The following is a 23,218-nucleotide window of genomic DNA, read 5'->3' as shown; positions in this document are numbered from 1 at the left end:
GAAAGCACAGTGTCTGTTAGCATTACAGCTGTGTCAATCACATGCGCATGTCTGGATAATAAATAATTATAAATAAGTAAAGCGATAACACCTGCTGTGCCACATGTGTAAATGTGCACAGCTCCTCTCTAATTTTGGAGATGCACATGTCAATCCTACTGATGAGTGATGGCTGCAAGGATTTATTAAACTCGGAAACTCATCCTACATACAAACAGCTGTAAGCAACAAACAGAACTTCAATAGGGATGTTTGACATTTCAGAAAAACTCAAGAGGAGGTGGCAAGAGGAAAAATAATTGGTGAGCCTCATGAATGTTTAGAAGTGAATATGATTGATGTCATATGTATCTAGGCTAGCTGAATTATATTAAAATTGTATTTGCATGTGGGGGCGTGTGTGTGTGTGTGTGTGTAGATGAGACAGAAGATGACAGATACTGGCAGATCAATTTAACTTGTTCCATTAATCTGTATGTGTGAGTCAGTGTAGCTTTACTTCCTTATTTAACTTTCACTCATTTGACATCAAATGTCAAAGATCTGTATTCATTATAAAATTGTAGACTTAACAACACAAAACAAGAATAAAAACTTTTTGTTTAACCTTGCAGGGCCCATTGTGACTGAACATGCTCTTAGCTCCCTATCAGCAGTTAGGAAGTACTTGTTAAAAGAGTTTATTCAGTTATGATGCTTTTGGGAGACATCTCCTAAATATAAGAAGGCTTGTAATATGGATTTTATGATTATCTTAGCCTGAAGATGTTTTTGAGAAAATCTGTGCAGTTCATACATATTCTGACCAATAGTTATACTATAGAAATAAGGAAGTTCATTATAAAAAAAGAGCTCAATTCATCACAGAATTGAAAAGCTACTGATAAAAAAATTGCTGTTACAAAAATAGTCCATACTGAGACTTGTGAGTTAATCATTCAGTGTGTAATATTTAGAGCTATTAGCAGAAATGATATATAGCATTCATAAATATGTTGTCATTAGTGTATAATCACCAAAAAATACAAATGTTCGCATTGTCTTAATCTTAGAATGAGCCTTTTAAATCTCCATCCATCAGTTTTAAAGAATGGTGAAAGGTCATCTGTTTGTAGTTTTTACTAAAGTTAGAGCAGCTCTGATAAACCAGTTCTCTGACACCCGCATTTAATGGGCTTTTCTTATGTCAACAGACAACACTGTTATCATTTAGCCTGGTCACTGCATGTATTTTTACTTTTTTAAAAATCCTGTCACAGCTGTAACCACGCTTGTTATAGAACTGTGTCTATGATTCAGTGTTTCTATTCATTTTAAGTTTTCATCCAGTTCCAGTCACTGTAATGGCTTATACAACATCAGTAAGAGCCTCTTAATTGATCTGAAATGAACTGAGATGAACAAAACTCAATAGCCGTCCCAAAACTTAAAACCAAAACAAGGTGTCCTGGTGACGAAAGATATTTAACACATGATTGCCAGTGATTTTTGCTTCATGTAAATTTCGACTGTAAAAATTCACAAAAATATACCTAAAACTGCAGATTGTACATTCAAAATGTGACCCAGAATGTTAAATATACAGAGGTAATTGTTACAGCAGAGGTCTACAGGTACACTCTTTCTTCTATTTCTGGGACATTTCGTGCCTTTATTTATTAGCAGATAGTAGGTGGATGACAGGAAAATGATGGGAGAGAGACATGGGAAAGGCAGCCATCCAGACAAAGGAGAGGTGCTGTGGTTCTTTGTCATCATTTTAACCCCTTCATCTCCAGGGCACTCATTGGGTGGATCTTTAAGCAATGGGTACATCCTATAGGATTTTGATCTATATGTCTAGCACCTAAAAGTAAACATTTACTGATGTTTTATTTTCATATGATGGTGTGAAACTCCAAGAATAGTGGTTTTAAAAATACCTGAGAGTAACTGGCATCTGGCATTTAGAGTACAAAAATACCTGAGAGTAACCGGCAATCTGTCAGTGGGATAATATTAATATCACAACTTCTCATTACAGTTTTGTCCATCCCCTGAAACACTACTGTGCATCATAAGCTCACAAAGATATTAAAGATATAAAGCGGTTGGAAACCTGAAGTATGGACACCACAGGAGCATCACATAAACCTTGCATTAAAGCAAGTATTACACATGAAATCACTCTCCAATGTCGTCTTTGAATTTGATGATTGCAGAGGCTGCTGCTCACAATGTCACTCAGACAACACAGACATGGCAGTAAACTCTACCTGAAGCACTTTCCATCTGCTGTTGAGATGCTCCAGGGCGCGAGCATTCTCCATCGATAAATGGACATCGGAGATCGCCAGCTGGTGAGCCAGATCATTGATGTGCTTCATGCCCTCCTTCACCTGGGTCAGCTCCTCCTTAAATAACTGCAGGAATACAAGAGAAAAGAGAGCAAGAGAGGTAGAAAACAGATGAAATACAAAATATAATCAATTCAGAAAAATATCTGGCACAGGCAGAGCAAGAAGCAAACATCCAAACATATATATATATATATATTAAATCATTATACATTATCACTTTCAGCTCTGTTTTAGTAACTACTTCGCACCGACCATGTATTAACTTCCTGAATCAAAGTGAAAAGAATATATGATATCAAACTAGCACCAACCTTTGTACAAATAGATCTTAAATGTGAGCAAATAGAAAAAAGGGGGAATTTATACGGTAAGCAATGCCTTGCACAGAATACATCATAACTATATTGTGTAACCAGCTTTTATATACATATGGTAGTCTACAGATTACTAAAATATTTGCTGAAGATTTGACAATCACAAATTTCACTGGAGGTGAAAAGTAATATGCACCATTCACCATTGGTGAACCTCATAGCATATGTTATAGCAAAATCAGCCTTAGGACAGCCTGAAGTCATATGCTTTTTAGAGTTTTTATTGCTGCATTTCTCCCTAAGGGTTTCAACTGAATGACAGCAATTTGAAGTCATGTAAAAACATTCAACTCAGGCACATTCAAGTAATGTTACTGTAATCATGTTAACCATAATAGATGATCTACGGTAACAAAGATATTCACGCAGTATAGACATGAAATTCACCAAAAGGCTTCATTTGATGGCAGGAAATAATTCCTGATATCTCCTAATATGCTCACAGTGTTCAGACTGCAGCAGAAAAATGTAAAAGAGAAATGCAAAAAAATGCATCACGGGAGTCTAGGAGCAAGTACTCACTGTGACATCTGTGTGTTAGTGTAAGTGAGTGAGGGAGTACTCAGATGAGGCCAACTGACAACTCTGCCCTGAAGACTGAGCTGAACAATGTGCTGGCTGTGACAGGAGTCCAAACAGTGACATGATTATTGTGAAGTGTCCTCACTTCTAATGAATAGTGCCACACAATTACGGGCAGCAGCAACACTCAGCAGTCCGTAATGACTAAACCAATGACCTGCCATTTGTTTAACAACATCTATCCAACTGAGGATTGTAACCTCCACCATCTGACTGTATCAGTTTGAAGTGCCATGTCCTTGTCATTATCTGTCAGATCATATCTACTTCTGAGTACGCAGACAAGTAAAAACAAAACATGTAAAAGCAACACAAGCCTACACAGATTTCCCACTTATTTGTGATTTGAACATATCACTAATGATAAAAAATTGATGTCATGGTCGTTGTGTTTGTTTACAATGTGTCAAAACCTCACTATATGTTTACTGTTTTAGGGTTAGCCAGAGGGGATTATCTCGAAGAACAATTAAGTTACACCACAGGTAAAACCAATTTATATCTGGGATTAGTGATAGCATGTTATAACATGTTTTATAACACTGTGCATGTACAGTATGGCAGCAATAAAGAGAAGGAAAGAGATGTTCAATGTGTCTACCTTGGTGGCGTCTATGTGGTCCTGCAGAGAGTCGATGAAGAGATCTCCAACAGGCTCCCAGGCGTCTCTCACCCCCTCTGCCTGTTCCAGGGCTACTGCCAGCTCCTCCATCGCCGCCTGGATCTGAAGTAGACGCTCTAACGTTCTCTCCATGTGTCTGTGGATTTTGTTGAAAATATACTTCATTAAAGTTAATTACCTCTATCATTAAAATTTGGGGAAATAGCCAAGAAATGTATCAAAATCCACAAAGCATGCAGTCAAACACATAATTTCAGTAGGCCCATGTTGAGAATTATTTTTACAATTTCAGCAAAGGCCATCTCCTTTGAAAGCACATTTTAAGATTCTCAAAAGTAAGTTCTAAAATTTGAATAATCTTAAATGTGTTTTCCCAAAGGTTTCTGATATGGGTTATAAATGCAGCACTTTAAGTTATAGTAATTGTATTATGTGTATTATATATAAAAATCAAGAGGAAGAAACATATATACCCCAAACAATAAATAAACACAAGAGACAACCTTTAAAACCTTATCAAGCATATCATAATATTTGTATTTATATTTATGCATGACTGAGAATTAGATGTCCACTTATAATACATACATTACTCTCTAAACTCTCTGTCTAAATGTTTAGTATTTTCATTCTGTTTTTTGCAGTTCATGACAAGAGCCTTGTAATATGACAAAATTCAGAAACCAGGCCCTTCACTTGAATGAATATACCAACACACCAATGGAAAAATAACCTATTACAAGTGAAAGTCCTGCAAAGTCCTACCTAACTATTTGCTGGAAAATTTATTTTAAATATCAAAAGTAAAAGTACCTGTTTTGAAGAAAGATTGTATTTGACTGATATATGTGACATTTAATAATGATGCATCACAAGCAGGATTTACTCAAGGTCCAGCTAATTTTACTTTTTATTTGGTAACGTACTGCAGTGATTCTCAACCTCAGGGTTGTATACACTACATGCAGTAGAGTGTCACCAGGAAATTTCTATTAATTGTTTTGGACTTTGTAAAATCTTAATCTAATCTTAATCTGTAAAGTGATGATATAGGAAAAGCACAATATTTTCTCCCTGCAATGTTAACCAGAAGTATAGAGCACATTCAATAAATACACTCAAGTAAATTTACTTCCACACACGCACACACACACATACATAACCTGAGCAGGATATACATAAATAAACATAAATAGTAAAATTACCTATGGCGGTCGACACAGCGTGCTGTCAGTTTTTCCCACAGGTCACTGGCCACGTTCGCCTGCTTCCACACTGAGCGGCTCACATTCAAGATCCGTCGACGTGGAGACACCTCTGCAGAGGATGGAAGAAGTTAAACAGGGCCACATCTGTGGCATGGTGATAAAGATGCAAAGAAGAAAATAAAAAATAGAGTAGATAGAGAAATAACAGTGTGGAGACGAGGGAAGTGGTTAGACATCAGACAAAGAGATGAGCAGTGATGAGAAAGGATACTGTACTAAACAAGCAAAAAAAAAACTTAAAGGAAATGAGGAAAAGCAAGTTAGAGACAGGGAGATCACAATAAGGTAGATTGTTACAGTATTATCCATGTGAGCATCCAGTGGTGAGAGCCAAACATCGTGCAGAGGACGTGCTAGTGGAGAAACAGCCGAGGTTGCTGTATTGATCTGAACAGATGGTACCATAAAGCTGGTGAACCAAAGCTAATTGGCCCCGACCCAGACCCTTTCTCAAAACTCAGTGTGACACCAGAGGACGGATCACTGCTAATAACTACTAATGGAAGATTTCACCTGCATGAATCCAATCAAATGAACGTGGGGGTTCAGCTGAGGGGTTTTGAATATGATATTTTGGCTGGCACAGCAGTTGGCAGAGAGTATGAAGGGAACAGACCTTTTCCTTCGGTCAGGGTCTCCTCTGGCTCCTGGAAGGGGTGCTGAGCCAGAAAGGCCTGGGCAGACTCCAAGACTGAGTAGATAAATGGCCCACGAGACTTAACATCCTCCATAAATGCCTGCCGGGAGACAGAGAGGGCAGAGCATTTTAAACAGAAGAGAATAAAAGACATGAGCTGTTTCCAAACAAAGAAGAGGAGAAGGGTGATTCTTGTAGCCTAAACTACATGTGCCTGTGCCTGCTTCTCAAACAAGACAACCTTGAATGACACAGTAATAGTGTTGAAACAATTAGTTAAGCAGCTGGAAATAAATAGGCACTCGTTGTGAATAACGTTGAATGACTAATTCATTTCATTCATCAAGCAAAAATTGCAAAGATTGGCATTTTTTTCTGTAAAATATCACTGTAAATTAAAAAATGTTATTTGGGTAAAATAAGCAATATGAAGACAGTTCCTTGGAGACTGGGAAACTGTGATGGACACTGCTATTTTCATATTTGATAGACTAAACAATGAATCAATTACTTTGAAAAATAAGCAGCAAATGAATTAATTATGAAAATAACAATTAGTTGTAGAACTAGTGTATGTGAACATCAAATTCAGTAATCCCCAGTTGTCCCCAAAGAGTTTCCCTTTATCACATGAGGGAAAACTGGCAAACAGTGTAGCATGCTAATGATGAATATATACTGTTTACATAAAGGCTACGGATCTTACCTTATCTTAACTTATCTTACCTTATTGTTCATTTATCTGGATCAAGAGTCTATGGATAGAGGGTGACAGTACAGATACAACTCTCAAAGACAAACTTGACTTAACTTCCAAGTCATGTAATATCCAGTGATTCATGATATGACAGGCTGCTAACAAGAACAAATAAAAGTTTATGTCGAACTTCCATTATTCACATCCTGCAGTGAGGTTTTCATCAGCCTACTTTGAATGATATATTACCAGTGACTACCTGAGTGCAAATACCTGGCACATAAAATATGGTGACATGATATTTCCATCCTCTCCAGTTGATGAGAATGGTGTAAACCCACCGGTAGAAAGTGGATTGCAGGTTGCTGACACGTCCTCCAAATCTGAGCAGCAGAGAGCTGCAATTCTTGGCTTCATTCGGAGAAGTGTTTGTAATAGAAGCCTTGTGAGCCTGATCCGACTTATTTCATCTAAATAGCACAGACTTTTTGAGATCCTAAGACACACCAACAGAGACATCTGAAGATCAGTGGCACCAAACTACAACAAAGTCCATCATCCATTACCTATGCCCACTTATTCCTATGTAGGGTCACAAGGACCTGCTGGAGCCTATCCCAGTTCTCTTTGGGTGAAAGGCAGGGGTACACCCTGGATAGGTCACCAGTCCATCACAGGACCACATAGAGACAAACAACCACACACACTCACACTCACTCACCAATCAATCTGACATACATGTTTTTGGACTCTGGGGGAAACCAGAGTACCCGCAAGCACAGCGAGAACATGCAAACACCACACAGAAAGGCCTCTGCTGGATTTCGAACAGGGTTGTGAAGCAACAGTGCTAACCATGCCTCATCCACCATGCTCCCCTACAACAAAGTCATTTTCTAATTTGGTATGTGTGGTGAGGTGTGTAATGCAGTACTCATGTCAACAACTAGGATGAATTCAAACATTTATCTGAAGTCTGACTATTTGGTTGAACTAAACTGCTGTTCGTTAACTTTTAATTTATAAGATCAGCAACATGTTATCTCTTTTCTCCAAAGTTAGATTAGTTGGTTTTAAGATAACATTCACACCCACACGCTGGCAGTGAGGACCACATGGGATTACATAGCATTCTGCTTGTGCTGAGAGCCTAGGGCACAGTAGAAGACCAAGTCTACTGGGAGCACTGGTTAGCTGGTCTTCCTACACAGAAGGGCCAATTAGCTGGAGAGCCCAGCTTGACTGGTCCACATTCAACAGCACTCCCTATGCAAATTACAGATGAGGAGCTCAGTGTGTGGAAAAAACACACAATACACACCCTACACTCCACAACTGAGCGGATATCCAGAGCCTCCCAAGGGCCTTGAAGAAAGACAGCTTGCCAACCCTTTTCATTCTTTTGCAGTAATCTTTGTTCAGTATAAAACATACTGCAGGTGCATGAATTAATGCTTGGGATATTCATTCTCTTCAAAGTAATTTATTTAGGTGAAGCTGGCGTACTCAATCCTCTTACAGTATGAAGAGATTACACTTTCTGCTGAAAATCTCCATTACTAGCTGGAATTAGCAGGGTTGTGCACTTACAGCAATGACAGTCTTTCAGTGCCTATTAAAAAACCAGGGCCAGAGCTCAGCAGGCCTGATAACACCCAGTGAGCAGAGTTAAACAGAAAACCCTCAATGAAATACCAGCACACATCAGGAAGCACCAAGCAAACATGCAAACGTGTGAAACGGTTGGAAGCTGCAGCATGAGATAAGATTCCCAGTGCAACAGTCATGAAGAAAACCTGCTTTCTGTCTTTTCTGCCCTTCCTCTCACACTTCTTCTATAATCACAACCAAAATTCCTGTTCAAGCTCATATCCTTGCCTCCATACACTTCCTCCCTTTCCGTTCGCTTTGCCCACTTCTCATCCTCTTCAACTCTCTATTCTCTCCATCCTCTTTTTAGCTGCTTTGCTGCCCAAAGACGAGCTGAGCCATGGATTCCTTGAGCCAGCTGTCATGTTAAAACTTTAATTCCAGCTAAATTTCACACTCAGAGGCTTCGTCTTTGGTTGAAGGAACATTAAGAGCGAAGCCTTCAGATCAGATTAAGATACATTATGCATGCAGCAGAAAAAGTCAGAGGGGGGAAATGACTTTATTGACTTCGTCTAAGCATGTTGATGCCATTCTCTTTACTCCTCCCATTGGATGGTTCCTCTCAATATGCTTCTGACAACACAGTGGAGGATAAATTTTCATATCATTTTTCCCAGTGCATGAGGCAGAGAAGCTTCTGCAGCTGCTAGTTCAACAAAATCCCTTCTATTACCAAACACAAGACCCTCAGAAACATATATTCCCACCCAAATATCCCTCCATCACCACCCCAAATACAAACAGTAAACATGCTCCCAAACTAATATACGTGAAGCTTTTGCACAAATGCACAAAATAATGCAGCACTGAGGGGAACTCACCCTGTACATAAAATGACATCAGAATAAATCCATTTAAGATTAATAATTCACATTTCTTAAAACACTTTAATTCTCCATAGAAAAGTAAGATGCAATTTCCCTCACTGCTTTGTTGGAAAAGTTTTAGAGCAACCAGGCGCTTGGGAAGCATAGGCATCTCAGATTATAAAGGCGTACTGTGCTGAAAATGGGACATATGAGCAGAGAGAGGAGAGGAGAGGAGAGGAGAGGAGAGGAGAGGAGAGGAGAGGAGCTGATTTTTAGCAGGGAGTACTATGAAATGCTTGGATGCAGTGGTTTGGAAGTTGTAAGGTCAGTTAAAGGCATGGTGTGGAGGAAGAGCCATGAGGCAAAGATACTGTATGAGGTGCAAGCAGGTGCTCCAAACCAGCGGTGAAGTAGTTACTGTAGCTTGGTGCACTGTTTTGACTGTCACAGTCATAACTCTGAACACACAGACATGATATATATGGGAATCTCCAATGTTTCTTGCAAATCAATGTTCAAAATGTATTAAGAAACCGTTTAAAAATCACACTATTTATAACTGTCTGGGAAATATCACATTTGTAAGTTTTATTCAGTATCTAAGTAATTCATTACACATTATACTGTACTTTTTGTTTACATCCTAATATCTATAAAATATATAAAAAACCCATAATATGGTTATCTCCAAAATGGAGAAAAGGTAGTGGTGGATGTGGGAGTCTTGTGCATCAATACCACCGTCACTTTTGAAGGGTTAGTTGTGGAAAGAGGACACAGTAATTGTGAGGAGATGGTGAGAAGCCACTGCAGGATAGTGTGACGTGCTAAGTATTTTTTGGTTGTACTGGTAAGTGGGAGGCTGATTCCAGAGAGCACCAGCTGAGGTGAGAGTTGGAGTGGGGTGAAACGAAAACTACAAAGCTCTCACTGTCAATACGTGTCGCCTTTCAAAGCCACTGCCCAAACCAACAGTACAGAAAATTGAAAAGAAGGTGGAAACGGAAACTGTGTAACTCTAGTCACAGAACCAATTACAATCATGTGTGAAGGCAGGCTAAAGTATGTGTGTATACATCTGCATGTTGAAAACAGTCCCTGTTTGTAAGATACACAACTACTGTTATTTACTGGGAAATGCAAACAAAAAAACAAAAAAAAAAAGCACACACCCTGAGCATCACAGGCGTGCTTTCTCCAAGTACATACAAGACTCCAAAGAGCATAAATTTTAACACTCTTCACACACTGTCAGATATATTTCAATGCCTTTGTGTGAATCTTTATTGTTCTCTTCATCTTGATACCATGAGAGCTCATTATTTTTTTATTCCAAAAATAATAATTAAAGGTATTTTATTGCACAGTTCATCTACAGTATCAATTTCTGCCTGGTGTCTGAGGTGTTTCTGAACAGGCCGACAATCTGTATGACTCCAACAGTAAGCGAAAGACCACACAAATGCAAACACACACACATCTGCCTGCTGGGCAGTTCCTGTCTGTACCAACTTTATGAGACTCTGCCCTAACTCAGAGCACACAGGGCTATATAACATGTCAATTAAAAAGATTTCAGTGGAGAGACTTTCATCCCTTAAAGACATCCTGGGATTTTTGTTATTGTCCCACCAGTGGGTATTTTTAGCATAGAGAAAAGTCATTTATTTTCTTTTGATCTATCCAATAAAACAAATGCTACTGACATGACATTGAAACACTATCCAATTATTCTGTCAGCTTGCTAAAATAAGTATGATATAAAAGATCTTGCAAATTGGCGATCTATATGTATATATAATATAAGGCTACCAGAAACCACAGGCTTTCAACAGTGTAGTGAGGTATCATCCACCCACATAATAGGTGCAATTAAAGTAAAAATCCATCAAGGACAGTCTGTACACGACAACACAGACTTGAGAATACGACTAGGAATGCAAAATAAAGAAAATGTCTTTAGTTAAGATTCAAGGCTCAGAGATTGTTGTAAATTGCCAATTTTATTGTGGTCTATGTTTGTAAATGAATATACCCAGAATTCTGTTGAACTCGTCACGGTGCTCCGGACAGCGTCCTGTGGAGTCAGTTGACAACCAATAATTTAAGTCAAGGTTTCAAAAGGAGGGTTGGTTCCCTGTCCTCAATACGTGGGTGAAAATGTTATTGCAAATATAAACAAGTGCTGATTTGTGCCATCATCAATAAGGTCCCAGTCTCTGACTTCGTGAGTTTCTGTGCCCTTCTAGCCACTCAAGTCCTTGAAGGGATTTAAAGGGCAGTTCAATTCACTGAACCATGGAGAACTTATCTGAGAGCGGGAGGAGGGGGAGGTGTCTCGTTCCTCTGTCAGCAAGTCTAACTGGTGTACCCTAAAGCCTTAGACTTTGAATTTGAAAAAAATAAAACATTAAAATGGCTATCCAGCCCTACAAACTATAAACTGAATAACCAGAGCAGTGCAATTTCACTTCTGTTTTTAGTATCTGATGTGCAATGAGAGTCCAGACATGTGGCCTTTGTTCAAATCCTGAGGCAAATCCTGACATAGCTCAGGGTAATCAGTGTTTTTCATTCCTTTTTAAATTATGGTTATACTGTACTGATACTGCAATGATTCTGAGTTCAGATGAATGTCATGTCAAATGAAACCTTTGTACTGCCTTATTGTCCAGTCTGCTGCAACAATCAGCTGATTAATCAATTTATGGATCATCAAAACCATTAATTCGATCGATTAATTAATCTAATGGCAATTTTTAGGTCAAATGCTAAAAATCGTTTGTCAACAACAGGGATTCCTGCCTCTGATTTCTTCAGCCACAAGATTTTTGCTAAACGAGTACTACTGGCTGGTGCAGTATGCCCCTTCTGAAACATCATCATGCAAATAACTTTCATTTAATTGCATGATAAAATTTTAAAACAGCTAGACAGTCTAATCTGGTTTGGAGTGTAAACACATTGTTGAGTGGCTTTAATTGATATTTTTCATTGCAGTGTATGAATCGTGTATGTGGAAGGGTCACTTAAAGTGGTGAACCTACTGAGAATTATCAACTAAATCTGCTGTTCCACTTGGTATTATGAAGCTTTATAGGGAGTTTCAGGACACTGTTTAGCTCTCAAAATACCATTTTCAGCCAGAGTGGCCAGCTGTTTTCAGCAAAGATCCACAGCACAAAACTGCTCAGCACTACCCAGCAAACAAACACATTTAGCAGCTGAAGAGCCAGATACTCCCTCAGGAGTTGGTAGAGACCAACATCGGAGCTAAGGGAGAGTGAATATCTGTTAGGTGGTCAGAACACCCATAATGCTGTTGAATGTCAATATTGGAATTGCAAATAGTAAAGAGAGTGTTAGAGTTTGCTAATGAGTTCACCACATCAACTTGATAACTGTGTTCACAACTTGTTTCTGTTGCAAGCAGCCAACAAAATCAGTTACTGCAGGACTGACCTGGCAGTTAAACATCTTCCACAATGCAATGCCAATAAAAAGCAATGTGCATATTCAAGGACTGGATTCAAATTAAAATCAAATTGAATGATAAATTATTGTATACATCACCAAATTCAAGATGAGTCATCAATAATATTGTACTGTTTTACATAAAGGAAAAAGAGGAGGATTTTCTTGTAAAAACACTCAAAATGATTACTTGACAAAGGTTGAGGCATAATTAGAACTTGGACTTTTTTTTTTTTTTTTTGATTGTTTTTAAGGATTCAATAATTATCTATTAGATGTTGGAACTAGTCTTTGGCACTCCCAGCACACACTGCAGTACCTCCATTAATATCAGTGACAGCTAAACTTGGACAAAGTTTCAACTACAGTATCTGGTATTGAGTCAGAGTGGACAATAAACTGAGCTTTGATCAATATTGGTGATATCTACAAAAGCCGCTAGCAAAGACTGTTATCTGCAAACTCCAAGCTCTCTGTTCTGTTCTTCACCTTTTGTTGCTGCTCTGCAGAACACACCATATATTTCTTTACAGTGCTGACTCCAGCAACAACACATTCACTCAGTTAACAGTGCCCCAAAAACCACTGCCCTCCTAAGCCACAGCCTCTCAGATCTCAAAGACAGAGCCATCACACACATTGCACAGATCATAGCACATATCCCTGGGCACACCCTCAGTCCATTTTTCACACTGCTTCCATGTGGATAAAGACTGAGTGATGTGAAAAAAGCCACTGGATGAGGAGATGTGTGCCCTCAGCCACACCTGATACTAAACACAGTATCCCTGTGAATTCATTTGTGTTTTTTGTCTATGTATATAAATTCAACTATTGACCCTTTTATCTACATACATGTATCCTGTTGGTGCATTCAGTCAACAAACTGGAAATTAATGTTGATATTTGCACTTAAAATGTAAATGCATTTTACCTGGTGAAATTCCCTCTGGTGCTGAACGGCCCCCACGTCGCCTCCTATGGGCAGCTGCTCTGATAGCTCTTCGTCCTTGGCTGTCAGCCATTCTATGATCTCCTGCAGAGAAAGCTGCAGCTTCCCACTGTTGTCAGAGAAGGCCTCTAGCCGCACCCTGCCAACAAACAACACACACGCACAGTGTTAGTTCACAGTTAGGGCTCATAGTTTGCATATCATAAGCTACCCAAATTCTTTAATAGGTTACATTAAATTTATATACCTGCAACAGTGTTAAATAATGCTGCCAGTAAATGAAACCAAGTAGAAATTGAATATGTTGTGGCACAGGCAAGACAAGGCGAGACACAGTCATAGGTTCAGGCTGCAGGTTTGCTGGAGTAAACCAGGAACAAGTAACAGAAAGAACCTATCTGCTTGCCACCTGCCAGTGACAACCACTGCTCCGGTATCAGTGGCACAGCTGGCAATAAGAAGAAGTGGAAGTAGGGGGATGTGTATGTGTCTCAATGTTTCAATTACATATAGTACGAGTAACAAGAATTCAAATATCATTATTCCTGCACATCACAATTTGCTGTCACTGTCACATCAGAGATGATGAGTGGGAGCAAGAGAGGGTCAGAGAGAGATGTAAATGAGGGGGAACACTGCAAAAGCGTAATTGGAAATGTAATTATTCAGTGCGGTGTAAGTGAAGTCAGAGTAGCACTTTAGGATTTCTGAGTAAAAAGCACGACAAATGAATCACAATGATGCAATTCAGCAAAACATAGGTTTAACATATGTATTGCTAAATAATGAAGAGTCCAAGAAAATGCTTCTCTAAAATCTCTGGACCTTGTCCATTAACAGGCCACCATCAGCAATGTCAATGGAAAAAGAATTATAAGGCAATTTCCGGAAAACTCAATTTGGCGCAGATGGATTCTGACACATGAGGGATTAGGTATCACTTCAGGGATGCCGGTTGCAGGAAGGCATGTGAGAAAAGCTTTGAGACTTTAAGGGGAAAAGACAGAAAGGTGAAACCAAGCTTGTAAGTGCACATTTCAGAATTGATAGTCCTCTTTGTTCAACCCCCGTGTCAGGAAACCTGTGTGAAGCAGACCGTGCTGTCCCCTAGCCTCTTGTTGCCCCTCCAGCTCTGCACACTGTGGTAATTGAATCAGAGAGGAGCTGTTTTTCTGTGGTCCCTTCAGAACAGGCTCTCAGTCCATAACAGGCGTGAAACACACACACACATGCACAAACACACACTGACTCAAATCAGGACAAACACAGGCCTCGGATATGTCTAAGTAAGGTCGTTCATCAAAGGATGACCCTGGCACTTTTGCAGAGAAGCTTCAAAATGCTTCACACCACACAGCCATGATTCACATCCTCATACAGAAACATGCACAAACACACAATTCACAGTACACTAACCCATCACTGCTGCTTTCATTACATATACAGATGGTGAGACAAATAGAGCACTGCCTATACTGTAATGGAATTGCTGGCAAGAACAACTACTGCCCTGATAAGCTGCAGGGTGGCCAGTGTAAAGGTTTGCCAGTATAGGAGGCTGACTGGAGCTATTTTGTCTACAGCAGAAACATCATGATATGAATTTACAATAAATTCTATTTATGTGCCAAATTCTGCTGCATTATAGGTGATGGCAGGGATTTTAGGTGTGTGTGTGCATGTCCAGAAAGGCATTTAGGGAAAGACCAAAAAAGGAAACAGACAGGATGTATGTGCACTTTGTTGTGAAAACTTGTTTGAGCTAAACACATAAAATTTGCATAAACAGTTTTTTTTCTGTCACTGTGGGCCAGAGCAACAAGCTGTAACAACACTCATTTTATCGCTATGTAAAGTTGATACTGCAAACATGTTAGCAAACATCCTATTTACAAATCCAATAGTCATTTAGGAATATTATCTGTCGTGTTTCTGGCCATCTGACAAATATTCACTCTCCTTTAAGTAAAGTCAGCAAAGATAGTTGTTAACTTTGTCTGTCTGCTGTTTACTGCTTGGCAAGTAGTCTACAGAGGTTTTTTTTAGAGGTATAAGGTTGAGCAAAATAAAGCAGTGATGTTGGCTGGAATACCAAAACAACGAGCTAAAAGTGGCTGAAATGCTCCACTGAGCTCAGGGGAGCTGCAGAATCAGGGGATAATCTCTGTTCACTGCTCTAGTGAATAATTACAACATCAGGACAGGGTATGTGAGAATGACTCAAAACTACAGCGCCCATGTTCCTGCACTTCCAGGAACATGATTCGGTGCAGCAGTGTGGTTTGTTGTCAGTTTTGTCAGCTAAGTCTGGTTTTGGATACAGAGGTAATACTTACTATTCAGAAAATCAATTTATTGTTGATTTTGGTCTTTTCATAATTTATTGGTAATAAGAAAACAGTAAAGATTGCAGACATTTTTATCTCCTGGATTAATTTGATCCAAATGAGTCAGAAAAGATCAAATATGCAGCTCGACATCAGATAGACCAACCTTTGTTCTGAATGCAAATACAAAGATTCATGCTGCAACAGACCTGGAAATAGCCAACATTTGTGTGTCCTTGAGAACAAGACTGAACTGCTATCAGCTCATCACTGCATTCATAGCTGTGGATAAGACTCCTAATCACCAGGTTGTGGGTGTAAATATAATAAATATAAAATGGTGTTGCAGTTTATCAAACTTTTAGTTTTGTATTCGATTCAACTCAGTTGGAAAAACTCTGCTAATTACAGTCATATCGCCACATTTCTTGACAGTTAATATGCAAAATAAATATTGTGGTCAAATAAAATCCAACTCTCAAATCAGTCAGAGATTAAAAAGAGAATCTTCGATGATTAATTAATACATAGGAGATCGGAGCAATGATTCTGCTGTTTCAAGACAAAGGAGCTAGCTAGTGTGTTGCCGTGGGGCCTGGAGAAGCTTTGAGCCCAGTCCCATTCCTGTCTCCTTTCCTTTCCTCCCCCTCAGTCTTTCTCTCTCTATTTCTTTGTCTCTCAACTGAAGAGATGTTGCAAGAGTGTGAGGGTGTGGGATGGGCACATTGACACAGCAGTGCTTCATTTAGTTGAAAGGGTATACATTCAAAGGTATGTATATGCATATATGTTTTAAACTCTACAGGGATAGCAGACTGAGAAAGCCTTAAATCAAAGTACACTGAGATAAGATGTATTTACTTTTTCATCTAGTCACTGAGTAGTGACCGTAGTGCAGTATAACCATAATTTAAAAAGGAATGAAAAACACTGATTGCATTGAGCTACGTAGTGACCATAGTCACAGATTTCTATGGTGGAATACACAGTGCAAAGAAACTATGAAACACAACTGAACACAAATAACACAACATCAACATAAAGATGGCGTGACAGATACAAAATAACATGCATGATTGTGTATAGAGGTCAAGATTCAAATTAATTTTGTTCTACATCTGATTCCATAATAAGAATCCTATTGACAAAAATCTCAAAAGCTCCCTTCACCCACTAGCATGCACTGAGACGATGTCTAACATCCGTTTTCGATTTCTTGTTTTATGAGAGCAGGTTAGACTGGATATGAGTCCTCCCGGCATTCACTCAACTTAAAGATCTTAACTAAAGAATCACCACCAAAGAGGGATAGCCAGTGGGCATCCTTATAAACAAGTTTGGAGCACGTCAATAGCCATGTCTCAATTTAAAATAGCTGTGAATTGCCAAACTCCACATAAGGAGAAGCCTCAGAGATTGTGTGAAGAGGTATTGTTTTCCACAGACCCTGCACAACATAATCCAGCAAACAATGGGAGTCACTCTGATGTAAAATTTTGTTTCAGACCTTTGGTCCTGGTTTGCTGTGTTACGCTACAGTAATTTCAAACCAAACCAACCCCTTTCTGTTGCAGCTTCACATTTAAAGCCCACTGGAGGGCTTTTATCGTGAAGCAGCTGCAGAAAGTGCTGACTTACTTCACTTTACACTTCGCGCATGTTTTTGCATCTGCACTAAAGTTTGCTCATCCACCCTCCAACCCCACTGAGCAACATTTGAAGGTTTTCCACCATCACTAAGAAAAGAGATTGTTAAGACCCATGAAATACAGTTGGAGATCAATGTTTTGCCAAGTCAAATGATCACTGACCGCAGCAGGAGCATGAGCACCCGTACAGACTGGAGAGAGGCACGCACTTCTCTATGGACAAAATATTGTGTGGTAACAGGTCAACTCTGAGTGTTATTTTCCACTCATACTGCTCTGAGATATTTTATTATTTCAGTTTTCTTTCTTACAATCTAAAAATGTTATCAGTAGGGTTATAGTGACACATACTGCACTCTGGGTGCACAGACTCTATCATAGCTTAACTGGAAACCATATAAGACCACTTGTGTTCAGGTACACTCAAGTACAGCTGTCTGGTGCATGAAAACAGGCTTTGGTACTGAGGCTAGCAAACAATTGGAAGCAAGTTAGAAGGTTTACATCTACTGTACAGGTGGTAGAAACATGACCTTGACCACTCTGTCAGTAAATTAACTGCATGGTTTCCTGTTTGATTCAGTATGCTTTCAGATTTGGGCAAACTGCAAAATACACACGTCCTTTTTGGATGGCATTCAGTGTGTGGAGGCATATGTGTGCCCACATTACCTGCTGTGATCAAAGTTTCTCATAGTACAGCATCAGAGCCCATAAACCTGACACCATATGAAGCTGTATCCATCCTTTACCTGGACTGAGCATGCTGTGTACATAAGAATAAGGTGCAGTAGCCCACAGACAGGTGATGGCAGTCTCAAATTGGAGAAGTATGTAATTGGGCATCTATATTTTCAGTATTAATAAATCATGTGGTGTAACAGCTGTAAACTGTAAACACTGGGCCCACATTTGCCATCCTTTACTGAATTTCTCTCTTTTTTGATTTTCTAGACTGTAGGGTTGAGTGTGGTGTATATGATGCATTCAGGGACGTCTCTCGTGGTGGAGGAGCTTTACTGATGCCTTGCCTAAAGCGTCTCTTCCAACAACCATCTAAGTGAGATTTGTGGGAAAGACATTTGATGAGTGACAAGAGTAGACCAGCCGCTGGGGCTGTTTTCCACAACTGGAAGTACTGTAGATATTTGAAGATTTACAGCAGCTGATGCCCAAAAGGAATAGTCTCCTTTAACAAATTCATTCCTGTACAAGGCAACTTTGCAAATCCAAGTGACAGTAAATGGTTAGAAAATAAGATCAGAAAATATCAGATACACGAAATGAAAAACTGTACATAAACATCAGTACACCATGGAGTGTAATATCAGTAAACTGCACACAGGCTGCTTGTTTTTACTAATCTGGCTGGTGTGAAAATACTCTTACACTAACCTCCATATTGCAAATTACTAAGACTAATTCTCAAACACTGATATATCCAGCTTAATTGTGTTTGTGTACTGTTATTTAGAAGTCACTGTTAACATATCATTTGACAAATAACACATTTCTGGCTCTCAGTTAAGATGGAATTATTTTTTTGTCTCCATTGCAGCCTGATTATGATGTGATCATTAAAAAAAACACATGTAACTTTAAGAACAAAAATTAAAAAGCTCATCCACCTCTACCCAAGTGGCTCACTGCTATAATTAACCCACATTCTTGTATGAATCATACATTCTCATGCATCAAATTGTTAGGTGTAAAACAATTTGCAGACATATACCACCATATACATGCATCTGTAGTGTGAACAGTAAGGCTAGATATACTTTCTACTACAATGGTTTAAAAAGATATGATACTGGCCATTTAAATGGTTCAGTTGAATGCAAATACAAATGGACACATGGATGCAACAAAACAGAAATGAGCATGCATGCATGCACAGAGAAAGAAGCCTTTTACCTTTTGTTCACTGACATATACTCAAAGGGATCATAATACATAAATGCAGAGTGTCGTTAGCACAGCAGATAGCAGAGGATATGTAAGAGGTGTGGTGGGAAGCTGAGACACTTGAAAATAATAAAAGATGACAAATAAGAAGCACATGAGACCAATACCCAAATGGTCATAAGATGATCCCACTCCTCTCTTAAAACCAGAGTGCTCTGAGTTCAGTGTGTGTATGTGTGAGTATAGAGATAATACAGGAAAGCAGTGATAGCATTGGTCAGGTTTACTGTGTGCAGCTTTGTGTGTGAGTGCAGATGTTTTCCATCAGAATTATTGTTCCATTTTACTGTGTGTGTGAGTGGTTGTGTTTGTGTTCATGGGGATATAGATCTGCATGTTTATCACCATTTATGTGCATGACAGTGTGGAGAATTATGACACCAATTCAGTGACTCCCTCATGGTGTTTATCAGTTCCTGAAATAAAAATACCATGCTGAGTGAGGACTGAAGACAAGAGGGAATCTCTGTTTTCAGTTCTGTCCAATGGACCCACCCAAGTGTTCTCCTAAAACTCACAACCAAATAAACTACAAAAGCCAATGTGGTTTTCAGCAAAACCCCAAAATGACATTTGTTTATGTTCAATTGACAAAGCCCTCTTGCAACATGACTAATTATGACTCATGTCCCGCAGGACCTATGGTGTGTAGAGTATAATATACAAAGTTTGCGAAGGGAGGAGGTCAAGGTATTGTAGGTGGCTGGGACAACAAAGGGTCACACTGTTTGTTTGTTTGCCAGTGGCAGTCACAGACATGTATAGGGAAAAAGTTTATCATATAAAATAAATAATTTTTATTATTGGTCTTAAAAGATATCATCAGAAATGCTGCTGTGGTTTCAAAGTTTTTGAAGCACCTAGTGGAAGGTACTTAATAAGATCAATACTCTCCATTATCCTCTTTTGAGTCAGATTAACACATAAATATGTGTTTTTTATTTGTTTACACTGATTATAATAATCCTGCTGTTCAGTATCTTCTTGAACAAGTAAAATTATTCAAATTTCAGCAACAGGAGTTCAAAGTGAGAGTAAATGAAAACAGCATGTTTTGTAATTTGTAAACTTTTGCTGATTCACAAGAAGAACAGCTGTTCAACTGTGCCTATTATGGGCAAATAAAAACACGGGGCAAACCGCCTATAAGTGATCTGTGTTTGCAAACATTTTAATGCAGTAGCAGTACAACAAATTCAAGGTCATGTAGATCCTTAACCAAAATGTCCCTCTCACCTAAAAAAAAAATCTAACACAAGATTAGAATGTGTTTTCACCCACAAAATATAGTTTGCTTAACACCAGGTGACAACTAAATTAGATGCATGGTTTTGTGGGGCTGTTTAGGGTCTGTTTACATCTGCAAGGCTTGTAATGCACTTTTATGATCTGCATTTATGTGAACCTATAGATCGACCTCCTTCGACCTCCATGCAGGTCTTGGTTTGGTAAGTAGACAAGACTAATGTACTCTACAAAGTGATTCTCCAGCCCTCATTGTTCTTCCTCAGCTCTAACAGCACAATGTTTGTACTCCTCTGGGGATTTGATTTGTTCGGTATAAACCATTCAGCATGCCTGGGAACAATGTGCACAAAACCGATTATCTTCTGCTGCTAGTCAAACAAACACTGTAGCAGTTCAAAAAGTTCAACATTGTCACTAATCTGTGCCAGACCATGTCTGATTTGTTCTGCACCAGATGATGGATATGAAGGCACAGTTCAGTTTTCTCCTCACAGCTACACTCTTGTTTAATTTCAAGCTCTACATACACACACCCTTACACATGGAGTGGTAATTCATCAAATTATTTACACAGCTCCTAATTCCCCAGTGGTATGTTTTATCGCTAAAGTGTATCAAAGTTTGTTTTCGTCGGCTCTGCCAACAGACATGGTGTCTGTCCCACAAGTCTCGAAACTGTAAATCCTTTTTCATTAAAGCGTCATTCTTTGATTTACCAACCTTTACCCAGTGTGATACATGTGATGTCAATGGCAGTCTCTCAAGGGACAGATAATGGGTCTTTGTGCGAATCTTAAATTAATTACAACAGTAATTGATTAAGAGATTTAAAAAATGGCTCTAACTTACAAATGGAACATCAGGTAAAATTAAAAAAAACGTGTATCGCATTTGTTATATTTGACTTAGCAGATCAAACCACATCCATCAGTACTCTGCACAATACTGTGAAACTGAGCAAATATATGTATATATCTCCTGGAAAATACTGCTTTTGTTTACCCTGAAATAAAACACTGCATCTCAAGATGATTCTAAGGCAGCAGTCAAAACAAAATCCATTCTTTCAAGGTACTGAGCTGATTGATGGCTGAATTCCCCAAAAGAGCCACACACATACCTGCCACTGAACCCCCCCCCCCCCCCCCCCAGCAGCACAAGGGTTTCACCTCTGACCTTCAACAATAGCACTACCATTAACATGTAACTGGAGCTCAATATGTCCTGCAGACAATGTACTGTAACTTGCCTGAGGACAATATAGTGAAAGTGGGACACAGATTCACCATAGGGCATTGCACTAAGCCTGGGCTGACTGTAGAAGTCGCTAGCAAAGGAAAGAGGATGTGGAGAAGAATAGAGGTGGAGGATGGAAATGTATGAGGTAGCACAGAAGCAGAGAAGAATAGAAGAGGAGGGAGAGCAAGAAGGGAGAAAGTGAATGGGAGCATAAATGAGTATAAAGCAGATCTTGATTGAGAAAAGTACCAACAGCTCTGCTTGTGAATAGAGATAGGAACACTGGTAATGACAAAACAGTCTCACAGGGCTCCCCTTGCCCTCAGACAGCCATTGAGCGTGGGTGGTTGGCTCTCTGCAGTTATCTGAGCCATGCAGTAAATAAATTCATAGCATGCCACTGAGGCACCCACACCAACCCCGGTGGCAATTCCCTGCAGTGCAAAAGAGTGGACACCTCCCTAAGGGGCACGGCCCCAGCTTCAACAATGCTTGATATTGTTACCAGTTTGGCTGACACTGTAATCAGCTATGCTACAGTCTGTGTGAAGGAAGCTAGCTCATACCTGCCGCTGTGATAAATCTAGACTGGGTAACATTTATTATATCAAATCAACAAGCTGTTGTTTGTCTGACTAGTTTGTACATTTGAGACGGCCGTTTGCACCCAGGTGGTGGACAGACTAACACTGCCATGCCTAGAGCTATGCTGCTAGAAAACACACTCATGAGCATATATCCCACCGGATGATCTCAGATCAGTGGATCACATGCAGAGGTCAATTTCTCCCATTAGTTCCAAAGTGCTCTTGAAATACTATCACATCAGACTATAATAGCTTGAGAAGCACAGATTTGTTGGATGAAAAATATATTTCCAGTTTGAAATGCATCACTCAAGTGTCTTACAAAAAGACTAATGGAATGTGGCAGCTGTACAAGCTTCTCAGTTTAAAGCGGTGCTTCACTGACAAGTTGTCAGAAGTTTCACGTTCCATTTTTTTTTCAAATGTGTCAAACACCTGTGCAGTCCAAGCATATGGGTTGAACAAAAAAAGCCAGAAAATTCCCTGACTGACCACTGAATGAATTACACAGCCAGTAAAAAATGACTCATACCCCTCAGGGACTTGTGGGGCCATGACCTGGGGATGGTTATCTCAGATAATGATGGCAGTGATATACTGCGTTTGGTGTAATCTTCAATATGCGCTAGGCATGGCTTACTACAGTACAGAGTGATACATAAAGCACACCTTACAAAGGCTAAATTAGCCAGACTTTTTTTCAGAAAAAAAAGAGTGATCCAAACAACCACCAACTGACCACACACAGCTAGACATGCCCACAGCCTCATACTCTTTGGTTTGATAGAGTCAGAAT

At 39.3% G+C, this 23,218-nt stretch overlaps 1 protein-coding gene across 3 annotated transcripts in view; it reads right to left on the bottom strand.

Annotated features, from left to right (window-relative positions):
• The window catches only part of drp2 (dystrophin related protein 2), an 87,093-nt gene that overhangs the window by 36,116 nt on the left and 27,759 nt on the right, over window positions 1-23,218 (bottom strand). For all 3 annotated transcript variants that reach the window (XM_026331148.1, XM_026331149.1, XM_026331147.1), the window contains 5 exons: window positions 13,390-13,546; window positions 5,802-5,922; window positions 5,123-5,234; window positions 3,897-4,053; window positions 2,256-2,402 (listed from right to left, as the gene is read on the bottom strand). In XM_026331148.1, coding sequence (XP_026186933.1) covers window positions 2,256-2,402; window positions 3,897-4,053; window positions 5,123-5,234; window positions 5,802-5,922; window positions 13,390-13,546 — 694 coding nt within the window. The remainder of the gene's footprint in view (window positions 1-2,255; window positions 2,403-3,896; window positions 4,054-5,122; window positions 5,235-5,801; window positions 5,923-13,389; window positions 13,547-23,218) is intronic.

This window comes from Mastacembelus armatus, chromosome 10 (assembly GCF_900324485.2).
Source record: "Mastacembelus armatus chromosome 10, fMasArm1.2, whole genome shotgun sequence".
Classification (NCBI taxonomy): Eukaryota; Metazoa; Chordata; class Actinopteri; order Synbranchiformes; family Mastacembelidae; genus Mastacembelus; species Mastacembelus armatus.
This window is presented reverse-complemented; position numbering and strand designations above follow the sequence as displayed.